This window comes from Nipponia nippon, unplaced genomic scaffold, assembly GCF_047370975.1.
Source record: "Nipponia nippon isolate SJK-2023a ecotype South Korea unplaced genomic scaffold, ASM4737097v1 scaffold_4, whole genome shotgun sequence".
Taxonomy (NCBI): Eukaryota; Metazoa; Chordata; class Aves; order Pelecaniformes; family Threskiornithidae; genus Nipponia; species Nipponia nippon.
Genome location: NW_028262358.1, coordinates 76448048 through 76472522, shown reverse-complemented (window position 1 = coordinate 76472522; position 24475 = coordinate 76448048). Strand labels below are relative to the sequence as shown.

Genomic DNA, 24475 nt, shown 5'->3' with positions numbered 1-24475 from the left:
CGGCCGCCAGCACAGCCGCTGCCCGGGCCGGGGCAAGGGCAAGGGCAGGGGCGAACCGCAGGCGGGCCCCACCTCGCCAGGGGAAAACGCAAAAGAAACGGGATCTTGATCCGTTCTTTCTGCTTTTCTTTTGTCTCCTCTTTTTCCTTTTATTTTCTTTTTTTTTATCTTCTTTTTTTTTTTTTTGGGGGGGGGTCCCTTTTTATGACAGCGAGGGCACAAGGCGAGCGAGGAGGCGGAATCATCTCGGCGGCCGCCGCGTTTTGTGTGGAAGCCGCTCGGGGGTTCGTTAATATCATTAGCATTTAACCCCCTCCCCCTCCGCCCCTCGCCAGCGGCGGGTGACGTCAGGCGGCGGCAGGGGCTGGGGGGAAAGCGGGGGAGCTCAGTGGGCGAGGGGCGTCCCTCTCCCCTCCCCGCGCTGCCTGTCACAGCCTCTCGGCCGATATTATAGGGGCCGAAGCCTGGAGCTCAAAGCGGAAAGTCAGCCAGTGTAATGAACTTCTGGAAACCTTTCCCTTTTTATACCATTCAGTTTCTGAGAGGCAGAGACAGCCTCCTCTGACGCCTTTTCCCCCCTTCCATTATTTTTCCAGGCTCTGATCTCCCTGCTCGCTGCACCGAGGCGCTCGGCGCAGAGCCCCGCTCCCCATCCCACCTTCTCCCTCGGCGCATTGTTGTCCTGGCTGCTGTGGCTCTCGCTCGCCTTCCAGGAGCGCGGTGGCGAGCCCGCTCCCACCCCCCTGCACCCTCCCGGCGTCCCGAGAGCATCTGCTCGCAGGGGGGCAGCGAGCGGCCGCCGACTTTGGGTCATTTCGTTTCTTTTTTGATTTTTCCTTTTTTTTTTTTTCTTTTTCCTCCCTTTTTTTTTTTTTTTTTCCTTTTCCTTCCCCTCGCCGCCTCCCCGCCGCCCGTCCCCGTCCCTCGGGAGGAGGACACCGCTGGGGAAAGCGGGGCAGCGGCGAGGATGTGCCGGCCCCCGCGGCGGAGCCAGCAGTGAGCGCCCGAGGGAGGCACCTGCCCCGCCGAGCCGCCGGGGGTGGGGGGGGACGGGGGACACCGGCCACCGCCTCGCCCCGGCGCCGACACTTCGCCCCAAGTTTAACGACTCCCGGGGGCTTCGAGCATGAGCAAGCCGGCGGGATCAACAAGTGGGTAATAACGCGGCGGAGGCTTCGAGCAGCCTTTCCGAAAGCGGTTGCAGCCTGGCCTGGGGGGGCGGGAGGTGGAGGGGAGGGAGAGGAAGGGGAGGGGGGGTTTGTGGTTTGGGTTTGCACCCCCCCCCCCGCCCCGATTTAAAACAAAGTGTATATTTCCATCCGGAGCGGCAACGAATATATAGGCTCGGAGTTGCCCCGATGGAGTTTGGGCCCGGGGCTTAGCAAAAGCCGCTTCCCGGCTGCCCGCCCCGGCTTCCCGCCCCGGGAACCGGGGCCGGAGCCCGGGGGCAGCGAGCCCCGGGCAAGGCGGCTCCGCCGGCGGCGGGGAGGGGGTTCGTCCCGCCGGGGCGCGGGCCGTCGGCTGCGGGTCCGCGGTCCCGGGGCGGAGGGGGGAAGGTTTGGGTTTAAAGGGCATTGCGGAGCTGAAACGTGCTGCTTTTCTCACGGACTTTATGGAATCTTCTGCGACATAATAATTTCTTTTTAAGAGTTTGAAACTCCGGTCACTCAATTAGACGGAATCGCGTAAGCAACCCTATTGAAGGAGGATTTAAATGCAATACTTTGCACACCGTTTCCAGTTACAACAAATAATCCTGCAACGAGGAAAGCAGAAACAACTTAAAAGTCACATTTTCCTTAATCCTAAATCCATGCACCTCATAACTGGGGAATTTAAAGCATGACTAACCGCTCTTACAGAATGGCTCAATCCGTATAATCCCAATGGGACTTTCGGAGTTTGTAATATGGATGGAGTCAGTAACAAAGGGGGCAAAAAATACCCAATCCAATTTAATGTCTGACAAGTGATGGATCGGACAGTTATTTCCTCTGCGCTCTGGCGGGCTCCCGGGGCTGCGGAGCGGCGGAGAAAGGGAGGCAGAGGCGGCAGGGACCCGCCGCGGTACCTGCCACCGGCCGCCCCCCAGCCCCACGGCCTTCTCCTCGCCGCTGCCCTCCGTTATTTTGGCCCGGGTCCTCCCTTTGTCCGCGGGGGCCGGGAAGCCGGGGGGGGGGGACGACGACGACACACCGCGGCGGCGGGGCCGGGGAAGAGGCGGGGGCCGTGGCGTGGAAGTCACGCGTGGAGGAGGCGGGCGGCGCGGAGCCCGGTGCTGCGGCCGAGCTGCCGCCGTTTCGGCGTGGGTTGGCTTGCCTTCTTCCCCCCCGTGGGGCTGAGCGCGGCATTCTTCCGCGCCAGACCCCCCCCGAGGGGAAAAAAAAAAATAGCAGCGGGGCCGGGGCGGAGGTCATAACGGGCGGAGGGGAAGGGGGCACGGGCAAAAAAAGCTGCGGCGGCCGGGGCTGCTTCCCGCCGGCTGCGCTGCCCGAAGCGCCCGGGAAGTGCGAGGGGAGCCCGAGCGGGATCGGGCCCGTGGGCAGACGCGCCGGGACCTTGTCGGGGCTCCTGGCGGATCTCTGAGTGTCGGGGAAGGGGCAGGAAGGGCCGGGGAGCCTCGTCCCCGAAGGACGGCAGAGCTTCTGCCGGAGACATTTTGCGGAGGAGAAAACCCGCAGGGCTGGACCGCGCCTCCGGCCGCACGGCGCTGGGCGACCCCCGGCCACCGCCGCCGCTTTCGCTGCCGACTCCCCCCCCCCCCCGCCAGGCCCCCTGGGACCGCCCGAAAGGGACCCCCGGGCCCGAGCCGGCCAGGCCCCGCGGGGACGGGGACACGCGGGGACCGCCCCGGGCCGTGGCCCGAGCCCAGTCGGCCTGGGCAGCGCATGCAAAAGCCCGACCCGCTGAACCGGGGCCTGGGCCCCCGTCCCGGCTGTCCCGGGGGGGTCCCGCGGGGCTCCCGGGCAAGGGGGGTCCGGCCTGGCTTTTCTGCCTGCCGGTGGGCGTCCGGCGATGTCAGCTGCGATGCCTGCCTGGGTGGTAACGAGACCCCATCCCGCCGTCCCCCGAGCCCAGACTAACTTCTTTCAACAGCCTCTGATGGTAATTACAGTAATCGGGGCTGCCATATATCCTTTAAGCAATTATGACACACAAAAAAAGCCCCCAAGGACCCCCTGTCGTGGGATGTTCAAAACGGTTTCCCAGCTGAACAGAAATCCCATTTTCTTAGCGCTAAACTTCTGAGACGAAGCGGTACCTCGGGGAACCGGCGCGCTTTTAAACAGAGTTAATCAGTTATCTCATGACCCCGTGTCAAGCTTACATTTTTCTCTTCCCACCCCCTGCCCTGCCCCCCCCCCCCCCCCCCATTTATTTCATATTTTGCCCTGCAGAAAGTTTTCTCACAGGGGCCTCGGCGGGGCGGGGGCGGCGGGGGGCGCAGAGCGCGGCCGGGGGGGCGGGGGGGGCGGCGGGCCGGGGCGGGGGGGCCCAGCCGCTCCCTCCGCCGTGTCCCCCTGGCCGGGGGCCGCGCCGCTCCGACGGCTGGGAACGCGGGCGTGGGGCTTGGCAGGGATGCTCCAGGTGCTCGGGTTTTACAGACGGATTATGTAGGCGTGTAAAGGTTATACGGAACGTATATTTACACGCATGCTGTGGCTATGTACATATATATAATGCGCATGATTTTTTCAAAGCGGCTGCCAAACTTGAAACCCGTCTGGGGAAGACAGTTTTGCAAAGCCAGCCCAAGTTTCTTCCCTCTCCGCCGCCCGCTCTCAGCGCCCGCGAAGCCGAGCCGGCTGCCCCGCGGCGCAGGCCGGCCGGGGAAGCGGGGACCCCCGCGGCTGCCCGGTGCCCCGGGCGGCGGCCCCACGGCGGGCCGGGCCCGCTGCCGAGGGCAGGGGCAGCGGGGGGGTCCCCGGCGGCGGCGGCGGGAGCGGCGGCCGGCCGGGGTGCGCGGGGGCAGCGCGGCGGTGCCGGGCTCTGGCCCGGGACGCGCCGCCGCCGCACGTCCCGCTTCGGTGTCTCCCCCCCACCCCCAGCCTGCCCCTCCTCCTCCTCCTCCTCCTCCTCCTTTGTGTGCGTGCGTGCGGACCCTCTCCCCGTGGATGCTGAGGGCTGGAGAGGGAAGTCGAGCGCTTTCCCCCGTTGGCATTGTGCGATATCCGAATTCCCATGCTACACTTTTTGACGGGTCACTGGTGCCCCAATAGGCAGGTGGCAAGGAGGGCTTGTAATTACACACTCCCAGAAACCGTGCCTTGGCCTCAGCCCTCCTCACGGGCGCCTACCTGCAGCTCCAAAGCCGCGGCTTGCTCGCAGGCAGTGGGGCGGGGGGGGGGCTTCCTTTCGCTGCGCTCCTTATTAATTGCGTAAAAGTTTTCTATTCTTTAACCTCTCTCCCTCCCTCCCTCCCCCCGCCACCCCTCCCTCTCGCAGTCCCTAACCTAATCCCCGTCCCTCTCGCCGTGTTGTGTATAGCAGCTGTCGGGTTTCATTTAGGGGAGAAGCTGGCAGCTTGTGCTCATTGGAGGCAGTCAAACGAGTTTCAATGGGCAAAATCATTAAGTTAACACTTTATCTAATGTCCCTATTGTCTGCCAGCAGGCATTGTCTTAGAGCCTTAGCGGAGACATGTCTGAAAGTATCTCGGGCTCCTAAATTCTCTAGGGAGCGAGAGGAGACGCTGCGGCCTGTTCCCCGCCCCCAGCAGTGCTCTCTGCTCCGCTCCGCTCCGCTCCGCACCGCACCGCACCGCACGCTGCCGCCTTCCCCCTTCCAGCCTCACCCTCACCCACCCGCGGCCGGGGCTCTCCCTGAACTACTGCCAGACAAAGACAGCGGCCCCGAGCGCTCTCCGTCCGGGTTTGGAGACCGAGGTTTGGCGAGAGGGACTGAATCTCCAGCCTAAGTTGTGGTAGGAGAACTAGAAGGCTGTTTGAGGCGGAGGAAAAGAAAAAGAAAGGAAAGAGAATCGAAGGGAATCGAAGAGAAAAGAAAAAAAGGAAAAGAAAAGAGAAGAAAAGAGAAGAAAAGAGAAGAAAAGAAAAGAGAAGAAAAGAAAAGAAAAGAAAAGAAAAGAAAAGAAAAGAAAAGAAAAGAAAAGAAAAGAAAAGAAAAGAAAAGAAAAGAAAAGAAAAGAAAAGAAAAAGAAAAAGAAAAAGAAGAAGAAACAGAGAAGAAGAAAGAAAAAGATAAAGAGAAGGAATAAGAGTGAGAGAAAAAGAAAAAGAAAAAAGGAACAGAAAAAGGAAAAGAAAAAGGAAAAAGAAAAGGAAAAGAAAAAGAAAAAGAAAAAGGAAAAGGAAAAGGAAAAGGAAAAGGAAAAGGAAAAGGAAAAGGAAAAGGAAAAGGAAAAGGAAAAGGAATAGGAAAAGAAAAAGAAAAGGAAAAGGAAAAAGAAAAAGAACAAGAAAAAGAACAAGAAAAAGAAAAAGAAAAAGAAAAAGAAAAAGAAAAAGGAAAAGGAAAAGGAAAAGGAAAAGAAAAAGGAAAAGAACAAGAAAAAGAACAAGAAAAAGAAAAAGAAAAAGAAAAAGAAAAAGAAAAAGAAAAAGAAAAAGAAAAAGAAAAAGAAATAGAAAAAGAAAAAGAAAAAGAAAAAGAAAAAGAAAAAGAAAAAGGAAAAGAACAAGAAGAAGAAGAAGAAGAAGAAAAAGAAAAGAAAATAAAAAGAAAAAGAACAAGAAGAAGGAAAATAAAAAGAAAAAGAAGAAGAAGAAAAAGAAAAAGAAGAAGAAAAAAAAGAAAAAGAAAAAAGAGAAGAGCAAAACGGGAGAAACGGCAGAAGCCGAGCGGGGTTTTGGCGCGTTTCTTGAACCGGGCTGCAATAATCTCTGTTCAAGTTTCTCCATCGCCCTCAAAGCATTTGCAATTCTAGTCAAAGTCGGTGCGAAAGCCGCGCCCGGCGGGGCGGGGGCTGCGGGCGAGGCGGAGGGGCGCGGAGGGGCGCGGAGGAGCGCGGAGGGGCAGCGCCCGCCCGCCAGCCCCGCGCCCCGTTCCGCCGCCGCCCGCAGCCGCCTCCGCGCACAGAGGCGAGGCGGAAAGTTTTTTGCCGCGGGTTTTGGGGTGAAGAAAATGTCACGGCTCGTCTGTGGCAGGAGCCAGCCCCCTTTCGCTGGGGTTGCTAGCGGGGAGAGGAGGTTACTTGGCTTCCCGGTCATTTTATTTGGTTTTGGTTTATTCGGTGCCTCGGTCTCCTGCCCAGGGAAACGCCGTCCTCTGCTGAGCGCCAGAAAGCGAGGGAAACCGCCCCCCCCCCCCCGCCCCCGCCCCGGGTCCCCCCCCGCATCCCCACTTCTAGCAGGCAAGGCTGCTGCTCCCGCTGCTGTAATCTTCCCTCCCAAAATGGGTCTTGGCGATTATAGAAGATCCGAATAAACGTAGCGGGGCATGAATAATGCTCATTGTAGAAAACTGACACTTGCTCAAGGAAAAGAAAGTTGGCTATAAAATCACTTCATTATTTGCTTGTACCGCGGCTCTGGGGCTAATCCCTCCGGAGGTCAGATTGCTGAGCGCTCCTTCTCTCCCTCTCTCCCTTCTCTGCTTTCAGGTCGCATTTTAGACATCCCTTGCAAAGTGTGTGGGGACCGCAGCTCCGGGAAACACTATGGGGTTTACGCCTGCGATGGGTGCTCGGGATTTTTCAAGCGGAGCATCAGGAGGAATAGGACCTATGTTTGCAAATCGGGAAATCAGGTACCAGCCGCAGCGCGGCCCCCTCACCGCCTGCACCCCTCACCCCGCATTTCCCCAGGGCCCCCCATTGCCCCTCCCGCCAACAGAAACGCCCGCAGCGGTGGGCTGCGGCCGCCAGGCAGCCTCCTCCTCCCTTCCCGGGGCTCCCGGGCCGAGGCCGGGCGCTGGGTGCCCCTGCCCCGCCCCGGGCCGTGCGGCCGCGGCCCACCGGTGCGCCCCGGGCGGGGAGCGGGGAGGACGGCGAGGGAAGGCGAGGAAAGGAAGGGGCAGCCGGCACGATTTCCACCTCCGCGGGCGGAGGCAGCTCCGCTTTTTCCCCTTCCCGCTCCGACCGCGCTCATTTCCACCCGCGGACCGTCCCCGCGGGGATGCGGGGCCGGGGCCGCGGCCGGGGCGGGGGGAGCGCACCGGGAGCGGGGCGCCCCGAGGGGGCGGCGCCGCCGTCGCTGTCTCGGGTGCTGAAGGCGGCCCGGCCCGGCCCGGCCCGCCGCGGGGCCCAGCACCCCGGCACGGCACCGCACGGCACGGCCCGGCCCGGCCCGCCGCGGGGCCCAGCACCCCGGCACGGCACGGCCCGGCACGGCCCCCTCCGTGGTCCCGCCGCCGGGGGCCGGCGGGGTGAGCGCGCTGCTCCCCCGGCCCGACGGCTGTGGCTGTGTTGCAGGGAGGCTGCCCGGTGGACAAGACGCACAGGAACCAGTGCCGGGCCTGCCGGCTGAAGAAGTGCTTGGAGGTCAACATGAACAAAGACGGTACCTGCTCCCCCTCTCCCGGGGCCGGGGCGGCGGGGGGGCGGGCAGGAGGGAGCTGGGGCTTGCTCTGAAGGGGGAGCGGTGTCTCGCTGTGGGGTCTCCCCCCCCGGACCCCCAATGACCCCCATCCCGCGGCAGCATCACCCATTTCTCCCCAGACACCATCCAGGTGGGGGGTATGGGGTCAGCCCCGAAAAGTTGCGGGGAGGGAGGGAGGGAAGCCCAGCTGCGCAGCGTGGGGCACCCAGTGTGGGACCCCGCGGTGAACCCCTCGCCTCTCCTTGGTGCCCCGCAGCCGTGCAGCACGAGCGGGGCCCCCGGACGTCGACGATACGGAAGCAGGTGGCCCTCTACTTCCGCGGGCACAAGGAGGAGAGCGGCGGCGCCCCGCACTTCCCCGCCGCCGCCCTGCCAGCGCCCGCCTTCTTCACCGCCGTCTCCCAGCTGGAGCCCCACGGCCTGGAGCTGGCCGCCGTCGCCGGCACCCCTGAGAGGCAGGCTCTGGTGGGCCTGGCGCAGCCCACCCCAAAGGTCAGCCATCGCCCCGGCCCCCGGCGGGCCTGCGGACCTCGCTGCTGGGGTGCCTGCAACTCGCCAGCCCCTTCCTGCCTCTGGGATAGATGTGGGAAAGAGCAAGGATTGAGGCCTTGCGGGTTGTGGTGGGGACTCTGTTGTTACGGCCCCAAAAGCTCTGAAGATGCGAGGTGCAAGGGGTAAGAGGCCCTCTGCAGAAAGGGTATGCAGAAGGACAGACTGATAACCTGCTCTATACAACCCCTGTCTCTCCTACGTCCTTACACCCTCAAGCTTACAGAGGTGCTCCTCCTGCCTGGAGCCCATCCACAAGTCCATTTTAAACCTTGTTTCATGAGGATGAGCTGCAATCACTGAGTTTTCTTCAGCAAAATGCCCATCTCCATAGTGGTGCAGTCCAGAAAGTACTATCTGTACTGACCAAAGCCTGCAGCTTGTCCACACAGACACAAAAGTGTCAAAGCTGGCTCTGCGCTTCTTGGCTGTGACATTTCCCAAGCAGCCCAGAGAAAGTACTGCCGTGGCCTCAACTGCACAGGAATTAGCCATAAGGTGATGTTTTTCATTAACCCATTTGCAATGGCATTTTGCATATTTACAGCACCTAGAAAATCATAGAAGAGACAACTTAAACAGTTATGCATTTTCAGAGTTGGTAGCTTGGCAGAATCCATCATGAACGTGATCATAACGTATAGTTTTATATTATAATTTTGGAAAATACTCAATCAGAAATTATTTCCCAAGAAAACATAGCACATGCTTGAAAATGTAACTCCATTCCAATCCTACAGGCACCTTAGGCAGTTATGCTTAGCTCTACGCATCTGCTTACAGCCTGTTGCAGTAAGGGAGCTTGACGAAGGGTTAAGGCTAAACGAGTATTCACTGCTTTGCTGAGCAAGGCTGGAGTGCTAAATCAGCTTCTGAAGCACAGGTCACAACCCACAAATTCTTAATCAAATTTGTATTCTTCTAACTCTGCTACCAGAGGTGTGCTATTGTGTAACAGGGTAAAGGATGACACTACATTTTGGTGATTTTCTTCCCCTGATGTAATAATTTCATCCTCCCTTCGACCTCCTCCGGAGAACTGTTTCTGTAGTACAGTTCATCCACACGGATGAGCAGCAGAGAGCGGTTTGGAGTGGGCCCACTGAAAGCGATGCCCTCTGCTTGCAGAATAAGAGAGTGCACCCTGTATTGGGCATGAGCATGATGGGCTGAATGGGACTGTATGGGAAAGGAAGACCAGGCTGCCTTGGTGACGTTGTATGAAGTTGCTTTATTTTCTTTTCGACATTAGTACCCACATGAAGTCAATGGTACCCCCATGTATCTCTACGAAGTGGCTACTGAATCCGTCTGCGAGTCAGCAGCCAGACTTCTGTTCATGAGCATCAAGTGGGCCAAGAGTGTCCCAGCCTTCTCCACCTTGTCCTTACAAGACCAGGTAAGGCACCTGCGGTGGGAACGGCATTGGCCTGGCCTGCCTGTAAAAGAAGACTCAGAGCTCAGACTGGGTCCGGAACCTTCAGTCCTAGACCTTTAAATCCATAATGGACTTCAGCAGTTCTGAAGTTCAGGGCAGAGTTTTGGCCTGTCCCTAAAAACCAGGCAGTGATTCAGAAACTGCTTTCCTCCAACTGTTATTTCATGAAGCAAGTGAAAATCAAGCCAGAAGAAAATCTAATATAAAGTGAATATTATGGGACAACAAGATTTAGAGGAAAAGCCACCAGGCTGCAGACCAAAATCAGTGTGCCAAAACTGCTTCTCTACTTGTGGGTCAACTTTCCCCTCCATAAAATGGGGAAAAGCATCTTACTTTGCTATTTTGGGATGAGAAGTGCTTAGTTAAGCATATGGTCCAGGATATGAGTGAGGCGATTTCTGAAAAGCATTCCTCTCCTCTCCTCTCCTCTCCTCTCCTCTCCTCTCCTCTCCTCTCCTCTCCTCTCCTCTCCTCTCCTCTCCTCTCCTCTCCTCTCCTCTCCTCTCCTCTCCTCTCCTCTCCTCTCCTCTCCTCTCCTCTCCTCTCCTCTCCTCTCCTCTCCTCTCCTCTCCTCTCCTCTCCTCTCCTCTCCTCTCCAACTGAGCCAACATTTTTTCCTTATTCACGTTGGCTTCAGTGAACTTACAATTACACCAATATGGTGGAAGCAAAATTTGGCCAACCCCCAATATTTTTCATTATTAATTAAAATATTCCTTAATTTGTCTTGTTTTCCTCTGTGACAATTTGCCTTTGCCTCAAGTAAATCATATGTGAACCATATGAGCTGAAGCAATTTCTTAATGACTTGATTCTTGATGAGGACTCAGTGTGCTTTGTATAATGCACTAATTTAAGAAAAAGTAATCAGATAATTATAAAATGGAAGAGGGGAAATCTACGCAAAGCTCCAATCATAAAAGACGTCTAATACTTTGATATGATTGAGCTAATTTCCCAAAATGGTAACTAGAAACGCTGTACCTTAGATGTTACATAGCAGTCATCAGAGGAACTAGTTCCCTTCCACGGATGCATGTCGCAAATGTTGCAGTTGATATGCAAATACGGATTTTGAACTGAAAGAAAAGAGCTTCTTAGGAAACCAAGTGTTTCGGTAAAACACTAAAGGTAAATCATGATGGTCGCAACGTGATATAAAGCTAAGGTACGTTGAAATGTTCCTTTTCTAGCACCAGACCCATGTTTTGAAACCCCTGTTGTGAAAGGAGACAAAGGGGGATGCCGCTCAGCTCTGGCTGCAGCCCTGCTACGGAGTGAGCCTGGGGGGAGCAATGAGATAGTGCCCAGGAGGTTACACACACCATGAGGAAGAGAGCGGTCCCAGCGGCATGCTGTTCTCTAATGCTGTCTTCTGCTGCCGCTGCTTCTGTGGAGCATCAGGTCTGTCATACTAAGCAACCAAAGAAACAGGCCCAAATATCAGGGACAAGCAGCAAGCGTGCCGCTTCAGCAGGAGCCTCAGTGCACGGGAAGAGGCTGGGTCCATCTCTAGACCAGTGATGTCCACAGGAGGGTCCTTAGGCGAAGGCTTTATTCGACATAATATGGATGCATTTCCCACAAGGTCATCTCTGTTAGGGTGCAGAGGAGGGGGCAGCAGGATTTGGGAGCAAATGTTTCCATTGCACATGACCAAGCATGCCTCAAACAGCAAGGCCTGCTTATCTACCTAGAGATACCAGAGTGCTCCCGTTATCTTTAAATAACCCACTGCCTTTTTCACTTTCATATCAGGGACTACTGTTAGTGAATTACATATTAAAATCCCAGCCTTTCCTTAACATCCCCTTGACTTGTTGTACCTTATTGCAAGCCAGCTTCCTCAAAACTCAGAGCTGCTCAGCTCTAAAGCTTTGACCTGGGCCTCTTTCTGCATGATTCCCCTGTCATATTCAGGAGAGCTGGAGAAGAAATAACTCTGATTTTAATCATCTTATTTCATGAATAATCAGTTGATTTTTACCATAATGCCATTGTATTATTTAATTTGACAATGGCCCAGCTGTAAATGTCTGCATTTCTCTTTTTGTATCCCTGACATCTGCCCAAGGAGAGTCTAAAACCTTCTCCTGGATTTTGCTTTTGTTGTGCTTTTCCGAAAAGGCAAACGCATTGTGATTCCAGGAGTCTCTGGCAGTTTCATCTTGAAAGCAAGGAAATAAGTAGAAACCAAATTGCTGACAAAACCCAAGTCTGAGGATTGCTGTGTCACTGCCCTCAGTAAAACAGAGGCTGTGTCCCTTCCCCAGCTCCACAGAGCTAATCCCATCGTGGACTGGAAGCCACACAACAAAATCGCCACGCTTCAAGTTCTGCTGGCCTGCACACCTGCCCAGCTTGTCCATAAGACAGGTTGGCCCAATGGAGGCCACCAACAAAAGGTCGTACTAACAGGATGGGGCTGATTAAGAAGCAAAACCCAGTCCTTCAGAAAGCCTGGTATTTCTTGTTTCTTTGAAGAAGGAGGGCCGAGTATGACTTCAGCATGAATTATTTTAATTGGTGGTTTTACAGACTTATGCATAGGCATGAAGAAAGCTTCAGCTATTGGAATAGTCTCTTAGTTCTAAAGTCTTCTGACTTTAAAGACTTAGTGGGAAAGAACGTATGAAATTGATATCTTCCAGGAACCACCATTCATTACCATTGTGTCTGCATGAATGAATGACAAAAAAAGTTTTACAAAAGCAGATGAAAGGCTGGCGAATCGTTTCCTATGTCATATAGAAACCTGCACATCCATCAGGCAGGATTATCCGGAGGAGGGGCTGGGTTCGCAGGCAGCGGCAGTTAGGAGACTTACGAGCAGGTTCGGCTGCTCTCAGGAGACAGCCGAGATGGGTGCTGCACCCTACACCCCCTTTCCCCTCCGTATTTCATACGATGATCTGGGCAGCTTCCAGTACTGTAAAATCCAATCTAATTATTTCAAACAGTAACTATATGCAAACAGAGGCAGAGATACTTTCCCGTCATGATTTCCTTAGTCAAGTTATATAGAAGTTCTGCAAAGCACATAGCACAAAAAGGCAGAAAATGGGCATAAGCCTGCAGCGATAAGCTGAGAGCAGAGACTCTGAGAGCTCTTCCTCCCATTCTGACCGGGACAGGGTGGTTTAAAACTCCTGCCACTGTTAAGAGTTAGCACATAGATAAAGGATTCACTCTTACCGCTTGCTTTCTGTATCATCTATTACTTTCATATATCTAATTCCAGAGAAATCATAATTCGTTTTGTAAGATGTATTTTTTTACTTTGTTCTTCCTGTTACAGAATCTTTATAGACTTAAAATACCCTCCTTGCTATTTTCCTAAGAAGTTAAGCTGCTGATACTTCCAGGGACCATAGCAATATTACTACTTGTGGTTTGCTTTTTTTTCTGCATGAGTTTTGGGCAATCTGTTTTCACTGCCTGGAGCTACCAGATGATCCCTCCTGAGTCCACTACAATTCTCACCCTTCCAAATCTCTGCCACCCTATTGAGAGACATGAGGCCCCGGCCATGTGTACGCACCACAGCATGTCCTTTAGGCCATGAACTTCAGCTGAACTGGGGGCCCTCCAAACCCCTCTTAAGAGTTGGTCTGGGCCAACAATCCATAGATGCCCTCAAGACTAAACATGTCTGTTCTGGCTTTGCCAGTCTGCGTTACCAGGAGCCAGGTCTCCTCTTCAGATGCACCACTGCCTCTCCACGGAAATCAAAGGCATTGCCTCCCAACAGAGAAAAACACATCCTCCATACAACCAGGCAATGTACAAAAATTGCAGAGAACTAGCAATGCTGTCAGCTTGGGTGCTTGGACACTCAGTTCTCTGAAAGGAAACACCTCTTAGTGCCTGGAATTTCTGAGTGATTTTAAGCAAAAAGCGGGAAAACAGGTGACCCTGAGAAACTGCATGTGTGTCTAGATGCTGTGCTTGAAAGAGCTAAAGATTTGCGTAGTAAGGAAGGGGTTAAAGATACATGTGTGCTCTAAAGCAGTGCTCCCTAGAGAGTGATGTAATTTCAGGACATTGTCCAGGCTTTTCTTCACAAATCCTGCCTTCCGGAGGGAAAGGAGGGTAATCCCTAGAGAGCGATAGGAGAGCACTCGTCCAGCTTGTCCTAGGACAGCTATATGTGCCGAAGGAGAGGAGGAGAGAGCCCACGCTGTGCTGAGAAACACAGGCGAGTGTTCACGTTGTCAGCAAGCTCTCTGGGGAGGGAGTTCTCGCTCTCCTTTTTTCTTTCTCCTCCCTTTTGGTCCACAACATGGTGCACAGTGAGCCAACCCTCCGTGTTTTTCTACAATGCATATAGACTTCTTTCTAGACACCTTCTCAAAAAGCTAAGAGAAGAGCTAATGAATGCTGTGGGGAAAACACCATGACAGGCATTTAAAGTAGTTTTTAAAATAACAGACATTTACATATTTAAATTGTTTATAAATCTATAAATTATACACTATGTTATATTGTACATCTATTGTATGACAGCTGATGCTTTTGGAAGATGCTTGGAGAGAACTGTTTGTTCTAGGAATAGCACAATGGGCCATTCCAGTTGATGCTAACACTCTACTGGCTGTATCTGGTAAGAATTGCACAATTTAATGACTTTGTTACAAAAATTACCATAAAAATACATTACTGAAAAAAGAACAACATGTAAAGAATAACAAATTCCTACTGAACAATAGAGCATACCTGTCATTTATAAATCTATATTTAAATGCAAATAATGTTGTTTTGTTGTATTCATGACTGCTTGCATTGTCATTTAAATGCAAATTACTGTGTTTGTTATCATCCAAGAGAAGATTTTATATTAACTTTCATACAATATAGTCAGTTTACATGGAACCAGATAGACAAGTGTGACAATAGAGTGGATATTGATACAGAGGATTTTGTCAGAAATCAATATAAAATAAACCAAATGCCTTTAATATTTATTTCATCTGTTTCTGTTTTAGGCATGAACGGTGACAATACAGATTCTCAGAAGCTGAATAAAATTATTTCAGAAATACAGGCTTTACAGGAGGTTGTGGCTAGATTTAGACAACTTCGGCTAGATGCTACTGAATTTGCCTGTCTCAAATGCATTGTCACTTTTAAAGCTGGTAAGCAGAAAGAATCTCTAGTTCGTCTGGTCTGATAACTATGAGGTTACTACTTTAAAGCAAAAATTATGTTTTAAACCAGACATAGCATTATATGTCATCCAACAGGTTTCCAATAGTCGGTGTTGCATTTTGAAAGGCTGACAGTGGCATGCTGGGGAACTAATGGGGACGTTTAATTTCCATTGCTAGCACTAGCTGAACTGTTTTGACCCACCCAAGAGTCAAGCTGAACTAGTAACTGATCTGCTTTCCAGTGCCTACACACAGCGGTTCCGAACTGAGGAGTTTCCGAAATGCTGCCGCCATAGCAGCCCTTCAAGACGAAGCCCAGCTCACTCTGAACAGCTACATTCATACCAGGTGATCGGTGTCTTTTCTCAATACTTCTTGCAGGTGTAGGGGTAAAATCATGCTCCCACTGTAGCGAAGGCAACATTTCCACTGACTTGAAATGGGGACTGGGCTGTTACAGCATGTATACATCGGCTGTCAGCCTGCTGGGGTTTGGCATCTCCTGATGAAACAAGGAACCTGGGATTTATTCAGACAAACTGAAAAGCGGTAAAAGGAGAGATCTTCCCCTGGGAAGTGACACCTGCTGTGGAACACTTTGCATTTCAGAAGGCTGCATTTTCCTCTACGTTTTATTCAATTAAACACTGCTAATAGTGATGCTCAAAACAACATCACATCTCACAGCAGTATGAGCGCTTTTGACCCACCATCTCCAATACACTTCCCCATGTCATTTCCCCATTTCTGAAGCACTTCTATTTAGTCGAAAGGGAAGGGCCTGCCCTAGGGATGGAGGAAAACTGCAAATACCATCCAGTTACAGCTAGTTTAGAGCAAAAAGAATAACCACTGCATAGCAACCTCTTCCTGTTCTTATGGAAGGCCTTTCCCATGAAGACTGCTCCCTGGAGACTCTGAGTGAGCCAGGGCCCATTGGAGAGAGAAGCCGGGGAGCAATGGTTTTACATGGCCATGGTTTCCACTCCAGGCATGGCGACTTTTCCATTGCGTTTCTGCGTTGCTGGAAATATTTAGCTAGTGGGCTAAACAGTATCTGTTGTAAAAGATATCCTTTTACAAGGCAAAAAGTGCAGTCCACTGACAGGACGGTCACATTGACTCCAGTGGGACAGGGCTTTCAGCTTGCATTTCTTCCTCAGGCTTGAATTTACCTCCCTGCCAGTGTGACAGCAGTATCAACCCTTCGATCTCAGTGGAGTTGCTCTCAACAGCACGCAAGGGAGGGCAGACTGGAGAAGCAGAATGTTTCTCCAAAAGACCTACTCCTTCTTTTAGGGAGACCACTGCAAGCAGAGGCTTGAGAATCACTGGTGTAAAGCCAGCGTAAGCGCAGCTAGAATACATATCCTATGTTGTGTTGGCTTCAAAAGCTGGGAGAAAGGATGGAAAATATCCTATTACACAAATACGTTACCTGGGGATAAAACACAGCTTCTTTAACCAAAAAAATCTTTCTAAATGTCAATTGGTATTTAATGCATAAGGCAACCAGAACGGGGGCAAAACGATTACTGTGACAACCCAGCTAGGTTTAAATTGCACTTTAAATGACAGGGTATTTATTATAGGTCAAGCTCTTCCCCGAACCGCACCAAGAACATAGGTGTTGTCTGAGGGACGTGTCAGAGCAGATCCTGTCTCTGTATTGCTACTGCTCTGAGGGAATAAACGAAGGAGCTAATCAAAACTCAGAGACATTGGTTCTATATTCTGCTAACCTCCGTTATGAGAGTTTTCCTTGGGGTCAACCTTCTGGCTCATGTGAATACAAAACACAGGATTTTAGCACAGGTAGCACCCATCTGTACAATTTGCTGAATATCGGTCTTTTCTGTAAAGTAAAAGATTTTCTTCGGAAAAATATCTAAAAACTTCAACACGTTTTTCTTTCTCTGTCTCCCAGGTATCCCACACAACCCTGTCGTTTTGGAAAACTTTTATTGCTTTTACCAGCTTTACGTTCAATTAGTCCATCTACAATAGAAGAAGTGTTTTTCAAAAAGACCATTGGGAATGTACCAATTACAAGACTGCTTTCAGATATGTACAAATCCAGTGACATATAAATTACCTTAAAATAAACCATCGGGATGGACAGTTTGAGAAGAACTTTTATCTACGGAGAATAAGCCTCAACTAACAAAACCTACAGGAAGCATAAGCCTGGGAATGTTTAGCCTTTAAACCCATTGACAAAAAATACCCCAGTAGATATGATTCTGCTGCTCTGAACAGAGTGATTTAGATCATGGAGAGAATGCTTTGTTCTACAGAAAAAGTGAAAGTGGTTGGAATTTGGCTGCTATTCCTGTTACTACAGGATGGAGGCAATTCAGATGCCAGTCATAGTTAACAAAGACTCCGCTATTCTCTCATTTAACTGGCAGATCTGAGACAAAATGTGAAAGAAGGTACTTTGGTTTGTTCAGTATTTGGAACCGGGTGACCAAACCTGGCTTCTGTCGTAACATGAGATGCGGTGGCCTTCAGAACTGTTTTAAAAGTAGCCTATGGTGGGAAAATGTTTTTAATACGATAGGCAACATTTAAGACCAGGTTACCAAAACATTGCTTCTGCTATAATACGTCATGAAGTGGCCTTCAGAACTGACTAAAAAGTAGCTTATGACGGCAGCTCCATTTTTCCTGCAAAATGAACTGGTGATCTTTGATGCGGATGTCACCACAATTTGTTCGGTTAACATCTCAAAGACAGAAGAGCTTTATACACTTCCTCCCCGCCCTTCCCTCCTTCTTCTTCCACACACACAGACACACGTTCACAGACACACCTGAAAAGATACAAGTCAAGAAAGGAAGACTAAAACAGCAAAACCAAATACAATGGAGATGACCGCTTCAGTGACCTGCTGGCTGTCCTGTTGGCACAGTGCTGAAACCAAAGGCAACGGTGGCCAAACTCTTTGTCAATGAGATGTGCAGAGAAGTGAAATGACTATTAAAAAAGAAAAAAAAAATCAATGGAAGGAATTTTATCTCAAAGAAATAAAGGTTGTTGACTGATACAATGCTAACCATTTCCAAAAGTCTCCAATGCCTTTTTAGAAAACTCCAGGTTCTAATTTTGAAGCCTTGTTCGCCTACACCCTCTCACACACAAAAACATTATAAGCTGCTTATTTGATGTATGAAAAATGTAGAAAAAACATTTAAAGATAGCTGCTGTACTTTTCAAAATTTGATTTGTTACTAGGAACTAGCACTGAGAAAAATCAGCACTTGGACTATCATAGAATGAGTAAAACTTTTCCTGTACAAAGTGGATTAACTGATTTGTGAAGTTAAAAAGTTGTACTCATTGTATTTACAAAGAATAAAAATATATTGCATTTAAATTACTTTCCACTGTTCTTTTAATCCTTGTCCTTCTATTTCTGGATTAGTTTATTCCACTGTAGCCTACTTACCAGGGAACAGAAATATACTAAAATGGATTGCCTTGGATGCTGTGGAGTCTCCATCATCAGAGGTTTTAAAAAACAGGTTAGACAAACATTTAAGGAATAGTTTAGGTGATCCTGCATTGGGGTAAAGGGACTTTGAGGTCCTGCATAGAGCTGTTTTCTATAATTCAAATATACACCTGCTGCGAGGTTTCCTTCTCAAGGAGCGGACACAGCTTCTTCTAGGACACAATACTAAATGGGTCAGAGGTCTAACCTAGTATAAGCCTTCCATTTCATGTTATTACAATTTCTAATATCGGTGAATTGTGCAGCTAACAAAGGGTGATGAGTACAAAAACACTGCTTCAATTAAAAAGATTCCGAGGTTTTATTAAGGAGTCCAATTTTGTAATCACACCAAAGAAAGAGGTAACCAACTCCCAGTGCACAGGAACAAGTTGGCAATAGGAGAAGGGAAATACAACATATCGTTCATATGGCAATAAGTGACCAAGGAGCCATGCACACTAACATGACAGGTGGAAACATACACTGTACATCAAAGGCTCGTTGGTTTTCAGTGTCAAGGAATATAGTTCACAAGTAAAATCCTAGCTCCGTTGACTCCAAGCACAAAAATCTCACGTGTTTCAGAGGTCAAAGTTTTCACCCCATCTCTCTACCATTTGTGCAGCTTGCTAGGTCTCACATTCTGCCCTTTCCAAGACAGCCAGACCATAAAGTATACAAGACCATTCTTTTGATGAGTCAGGTGAGACAAAGTATGGACTATAGGACTTTGAAACATCTTCTATACAAGCCAGCATGGAGCACTTGAGAATGTGTTTACCACAGGGCATAGCATATTCTTAGAAAAAAAACAACAAACACTTTATGAAGTGTTCTTACTGCACCTGTAATAACCTTCAACCGTTTTCTGCTCTCTATACTAAAAAGAACTGGACGGGGCAGAAAAATCACTTGTGGCTCTCCACTCCATGACAATTCAGTTTATGAGCTAAAGAAGTTGAACCCACTGCTGTGCAGAACCCATGACAGAACGCTCGTTTCAGTAAGATTCATGCTGCTATCCTGGAGCAGCAATAAACGTGAACTGCATCCACACTGCAAGGCAAATGCACTCTATAGTGTGCTGCAATCCCAGTCCCTAGATCACAGAGGCTAGAGAATGCAACGGAGTGTACTGGCTTTCTCCCAGTTGCACAGAAGGCAGGGCAATGGGTGCACAGCGATATCTCACCCTCTTACCTGCAGGACCTAGCCCAGCTGCAGAGCCCAGCTCACAAGCTGGGAACAACGCCCAGATCCCTGTGGTTTAGGCACAGCTAATCTCAGACCAGGTCTTCTGCCCAGTACTGCAGGTTGCACAGAAGCAGAATCAGTTACGCTACACTAGAATTAGGGTCTTTAGTTAGCCTTGAAGGACTGAAGGCCAGGTGAAATCCCAGAGCCCAGCACAGATGTCCTGTCAACCTCAGAGATTAACACTCCAAAGTCCTTACTTTGGAAATAGGAATACTTTGACATCAAGCATGCGGCTTTTCCCTCTTCAGCAAATTTTTTTTTTCCCCACAGCAGATGATACAGATTGTGTCATCATCTTTTAGGAGTATGATGGAGCATTTACTCCCATTTCTGAAAGAAGCTTCTCTCAGAAAAGAACATTTGAGAAAATAAAAAAAACACCTTACTATGTATCTCAACCGAAATAATAAAACTTCATATACATTTAGCCCTTCTTTCCCCATTTCCAAGAGTAACTCAACTTCCAAGTGTGATTCAACAAGTACAGGGAATTTTAGAATTGATTTTACATTATCAAAAGCTTCTTGAAAAGCTAGACTGCTTTGAAACACTAGACAGCTCTGGGCTGCAAGTGGGCTCTGTCAGTTTTGGTCCCTGGTTTCACAAATAGGACTGTTGGAGAGACTCAGCACAGTCTTTGTTAAGTACAAGGAGGAAGGAACAATTATTTGAGCATCTAACTATTCAGTGTAGTAGTCACTAGTACTACATATAATCCAGTCAGCCACCACTGTTTTGTCAGTTCAATCTTTTACATCCAGATTGCCATAAGTGAGGTTAATGGTCTTAAAGGAAACTAATAACTTTGCCAGTAAGTCTGTTGGATGTTCTCAACAGTGCTAAGAGGTATTATCAGGAGGAAAAAAGCAGCAGATCCAAGTCCAAGCCAACATGTACTTTTACCAAATAGCACAAAACACTGGATCAGATTACTACTAGAATGTTCTTGAATCTGTTTTCAAGATCTGGATAGGTAACTCCCATATCACATTCAGAAGCACTAAGGAAGCTTCTCCAGCCATAGAAGCATCTAGTGAGAAAGAAGACTTCAGCAGTGTTGCTTGCTAACTGCAGTTCAGGCATCAACCACCTGCATTTCACCAGTGGTCATGCAAGCACACTGCTACAGCTTCCCCTTCCTTTAATGTTCAGGGAAGTGGTCTACAATCACATCTTATGCATGACTTCATGTCTGTAATTGTATTTGTAGAGCAGAGTTACTTTAATCTAGAACTGAAGTTCTAATATATTATAGGTTATGTCAACATTCCTTTCTCTGTAGGATGGTATCATTTTCACTTGCTAGTTGAAGCTAGATTGATGCTTCTCATGCCAAGTAGAAAGGTACCCTCTTCCCAAACATACAGAAGCCACAGATCTGTTGACTGCCTACCATGAATGGGGTTCCAGCTTTGGCTCCGCAACATATGAACAGCCTTCAATACCTTTATATATTCTTTAACACTTAAACAGTGAGTGCCAGCATCTAAGGGTACTTAGTGCTGGCTGTTAGTAACACAAGATTACATTACAGAAGAGCATCACAGCAAGGCTGAAACACCAGTTCACTTAGTATAGCCACGTCCCTGCTTCTCAGAAAGCATGAGATACCCCACACTCAAGGTCAAGAGTGACAAAACATTTGAAGTGCATTTTCACTTTTATTTCAAAACTTTAGACAAGTTACTTTAGTATATAAATTTGATTTTTTTTCCTCTTACAGAATATAAAGATAATTCCCTCATTTACTTCAGTATAAAGTGTTTTACAAGCTTGAAGACAATTGCATAAGTGTCTCACACAGGGTATCAGAAATAAAGCAGTCTTTCTACAGAAGTTCAGACAGATGACCACCTCAGAAACAGCATAGCAGTTTAGTCAAATACAAGTGAACATGTGACACTACAACTGTGCAAGTTCAAGTAAGGCCAAGTCAGTAAACATTGTTAAGTCATTGCAAATAAGAGTAGAAAGGTTTGTGAGACATTGCAAGGGGTGGATGGTCTCATAGTATAATACTCTTAAATCAAGGATTCAGAGGGATTTAGCTAGAAGACAAGTGAGTTCTTTAATGCTATAAAGCATATGCAAAGACCAAGCAGTGTACTGATGTTAGTGGAGACTTCGTGACTGTTTATCCTCAGCATGCTAAGACAAACTACAACCTCTTAAAACCAAGCATAAGAACCACTAATGTTTGAGAAGATGGTTTCAGAACTCAAGTATGTCTTATTTTGGATGGTGTGTAGTTTTTGTCTATTACTTCATCTTGTAAGAACATGTGAAGACAGCGCTCATTCTGTGCCAGTGGGTGGCCTGCAACCCTGGAGAGGAAAAAACAAGCATTAGTGCTAACAAATTGAGTCCATTTGCAGCTAGCCAGCAGAGCAAGGTTTTATACCAATAACCTATGGTTCTGCACTTAAGCAGACATCCCACTTCCCGTTCACTGTTGGTGACTAGAATGATGTCTGGCAGCAAGATCTGTCATTCTTCCCCAAATGAAGTTAGTCCATAGGAACCCTAATCATTTGGAAGCACGTTATGTCATCATCTGTCACCTGCAATTGAGGGGACTATCAAAGTGCCCATCCTAGCATCAGGAAATTTAGAGTCAAGCAAGCCAAGCGGATTTTTACAGGTCTTGATGCCTTTGACACAGAACACCTTTCTAAAGGCAGCTTAACCCCTCAGTTCTCAGTCTATTCAACAGCAGTTGGCCCAAGCAGAGTTAAAGACTTACTCCACCAGGGGGTGTGAAGGTCTTCTGAAGGCCCTGACACTGTTCAGAGCAGTGACTTACCACGGTCACTATTCCCAGCATGAACAAGCAGCATTGATGCACGATGCACAGGCAGAGGGTACTGGCCACTATGTTAATTGCAGATGTCTTTAGATAAGAAACATAGGAGACACAGAGCTTGTCTGCTCCAGAAGAGACCAGCACCTCTACTGTAGATTTAGTTTTGTTCCTCATACAGACTGAGCCACCATCCTTTTAACAGTAAAGGAGCTGAAATTTAATTAGAAGATACTCCCAAGCTTGGAAGAAAACCACAAAGTATTGCATTTAAACTCTTAAAATAACACACAACCTTCTGTGTAGGTAAAAATCCAAGAGAATCAGAATCCTTGGAAGTTTATCACTTATGGATATGAAAACCTAAAGCAGTTTGGTTTGAGAGAGTGGTTAGGCATTGGAACAGACTACTCAGGGAAGTGGTACAACCACAGTCCCTGGAAATATTCAAAAAGACATGTGGATGTGGTGCTTAGGGACATGGTTTAGAGGTAGACCAGGCAGTTAGGCTAACAGGTTGGACTCGATGATCTCAGAGGTCCTTTCCAACCTTAAGGATTCTATGAAAGAAGTTACATCCAGTTTGGTCAATCAAGATAGGCTTCTTTAAGAGAGAAGGCCCCACATGCTCCCTAGGACAGCTTGTCTCAGCCTTAATGTCTCCATACCTGTCAGAACATTTCTACTCTAAATGGAGTTATCTAGTTGAACACATGTAATGCATTGTCAACTCCACTGGCTCAGCATCAGTACTTCCAGGCACTTTTGTGCCTCTTCTCCAAATGTATCTATTAGTGCTTATTCCACCACAGGACAGATTGTAACTACTCACTTGTCATTGAGGGTGTCCTTTAATGAGGAAGCTGAGCTTTCCTATTCAGCATTGATAGGTTTTATGACTGCACTTGAAATAATCTATCAATCTTGCCAGGTTCTAGTAAATGGGCAGCAGTCTCAAGCACTAATTCACAAGGAGGACAGTCTGGAATAATTAGTTTCTTACCCATCAGACTGAAGTTGCTGGCCTTGAACTTCAAAAGAAAGATATACAGGAGAAGATGATGAGGCAGCAGCATATTCCTTCTCCCTTTCAGGAAGACTTGCAAATTGGCGGCTGACTTGCAAGACTAGATCTGATCTCTCAGATGCAGCTCTTGGTTTCACAAATACCTCACTCTGCATTGGCTTTTCCTCTGTATTCTTCTCTGAGGTGAACTTTACATAGAGCAGCTACTTCAAAAATTTTCATGTATCCCAAAGTCAGGTTCAGGGGGACAAGTTTGTTACAAAATAGTGAATGTCATTGTAGGCAGTACTGATGGTAGTGCCAGCAGGCTGGCCCAAGAGAGCTGACTCAAATAAGCTGCACTACTGTGATTTAGTCCCTCTCAATTTTGCATCTAGAGGGACAAAGCTTCTCAACAACATCCTGGATATCAAGAACTGGCATTGGTGCATCAAGATCTTTTTTTGATACAGTGATATCAGTTATCCGAGGGACTCTTCTCTAGTTCTGGGAGCTAAGACCAGCTTTGAGAATGCAGTAATGTGACTGTATTAGGCAAATTAACTTCAGGACTAATTTCACTAGTACCCAGAGTACTTGGTAGAAATCCTAAAGCTTCTACATGGTTCAAAACTTTCATTAGTAATATTTGCTTGATGAATTAATCATGCCATTAGAATAAACTGATGAGGTTGAATAGCTAGGAGTTTTCCCTGAAGAATCTTGTTGCAGCTGTACTCAAGTCTGCCACTACATCAATACCTACATTAACAGCCTGCTTTTATGTTTCAAAGGAGGAAAAATTGACCAAGAAATTTTACACTTCCACAAGACCAATGTATTACTTGCTGTAGGACTGAACAAGTGATATGAGTAAACTGACCACTCCATTTCTGTCAGCTATATTGAGTTTTTTCAGAGATTCCAGTTAAGATGACTGCGTCACTATTCGCTGCTTCAGAACATAAACAGCCCTCTTCCTCCCCATATTGCTAGACTCAGCATACAAAACTTTAAGTCCACTTCTTCCACATTTAACGTAGAGTCCCAAGCCTGCATGGGTGAAAGTTGTACTTTACAGTCAGGACTGCCTTGATTGTACAGCCTTAAAAAAACTGCCCACATTCCATCTTACTATAAGCACATCTGCTTTCATGTAGTGTAAATGCAAAACTAGATGCCTTGGAAATTCATTCCACTTGTCTTTGAACAGAGGAAAGAGCATTCCGAAGCATTTTACCTGCTCAGAACCATTAACAATACCTCTAAATTG

The 24475-nt window shown here is 48.6% G+C and overlaps 2 protein-coding genes across 7 annotated transcripts in view; one reads left to right on the top strand and one right to left on the bottom strand.

Annotated features, from left to right (window-relative positions):
- Positions 1-459: 459 nt before the first annotated feature.
- Positions 460-17525, top strand: NR2E1 (nuclear receptor subfamily 2 group E member 1). 2 transcript variants are annotated; one of them, XM_087773562.1, is made up of 10 exons: positions 460-493; positions 597-1151; positions 6563-6708; positions 7373-7460; positions 7756-7991; positions 9301-9447; positions 13996-14092; positions 14475-14624; positions 14882-14987; positions 16567-17525. In XM_087773562.1, exons 2-10 carry the CDS (start codon positions 1127-1129, stop codon positions 16727-16729), a joined length of 1158 nt encoding a protein of 385 aa, XP_087629688.1. In that variant the 5' UTR covers positions 460-493; positions 597-1126; the 3' UTR covers positions 16730-17525. The 2 variants fall into 2 exon arrangements, with proteins under 2 accessions (XP_087629688.1, XP_087629687.1); XM_087773561.1 differs by lacking the exon at positions 460-493 and having other exon boundaries at positions 508-1151.
- Positions 14668-24475, bottom strand: part of SNX3 (sorting nexin 3) — a 24531-nt gene continuing 14723 nt past the window's right edge. The window contains exons 4-5 of one of the 5 annotated variants that reach the window (XM_087773563.1): positions 17531-17619; positions 14668-15141 (exon numbers count right to left, since the gene is read on the bottom strand). In XM_087773563.1, the coding sequence (XP_087629689.1) occupies positions 15035-15141; positions 17531-17619 (196 nt within the window). In that variant the 3' untranslated portion in view covers positions 14668-15034. The other 4 variants (XM_087773565.1, XM_087773564.1, XM_087773566.1 and 1 more) reach the window with 4 other exon arrangements.

What these genes read in the sequence shown, in the direction of transcription:
- NR2E1 (XM_087773562.1), top strand. Translation starts at nt 1,127, where the DNA reads ATGAGCAAGCCGGCGGGATCAACAA. An exon ending in CCTTGTCCTTACAAGACCAG is followed by an intron (nt 9,448 to 13,995) that starts GTAAGGCACCTG and finishes ATTGTATGACAG; the next exon opens with CTGATGCTTTTGGAAGATGC. An exon ending in CATTGTCACTTTTAAAGCTG is followed by an intron (nt 14,625 to 14,881) that starts GTAAGCAGAAAG and finishes TCTGCTTTCCAG; the next exon opens with TGCCTACACACAGCGGTTCC.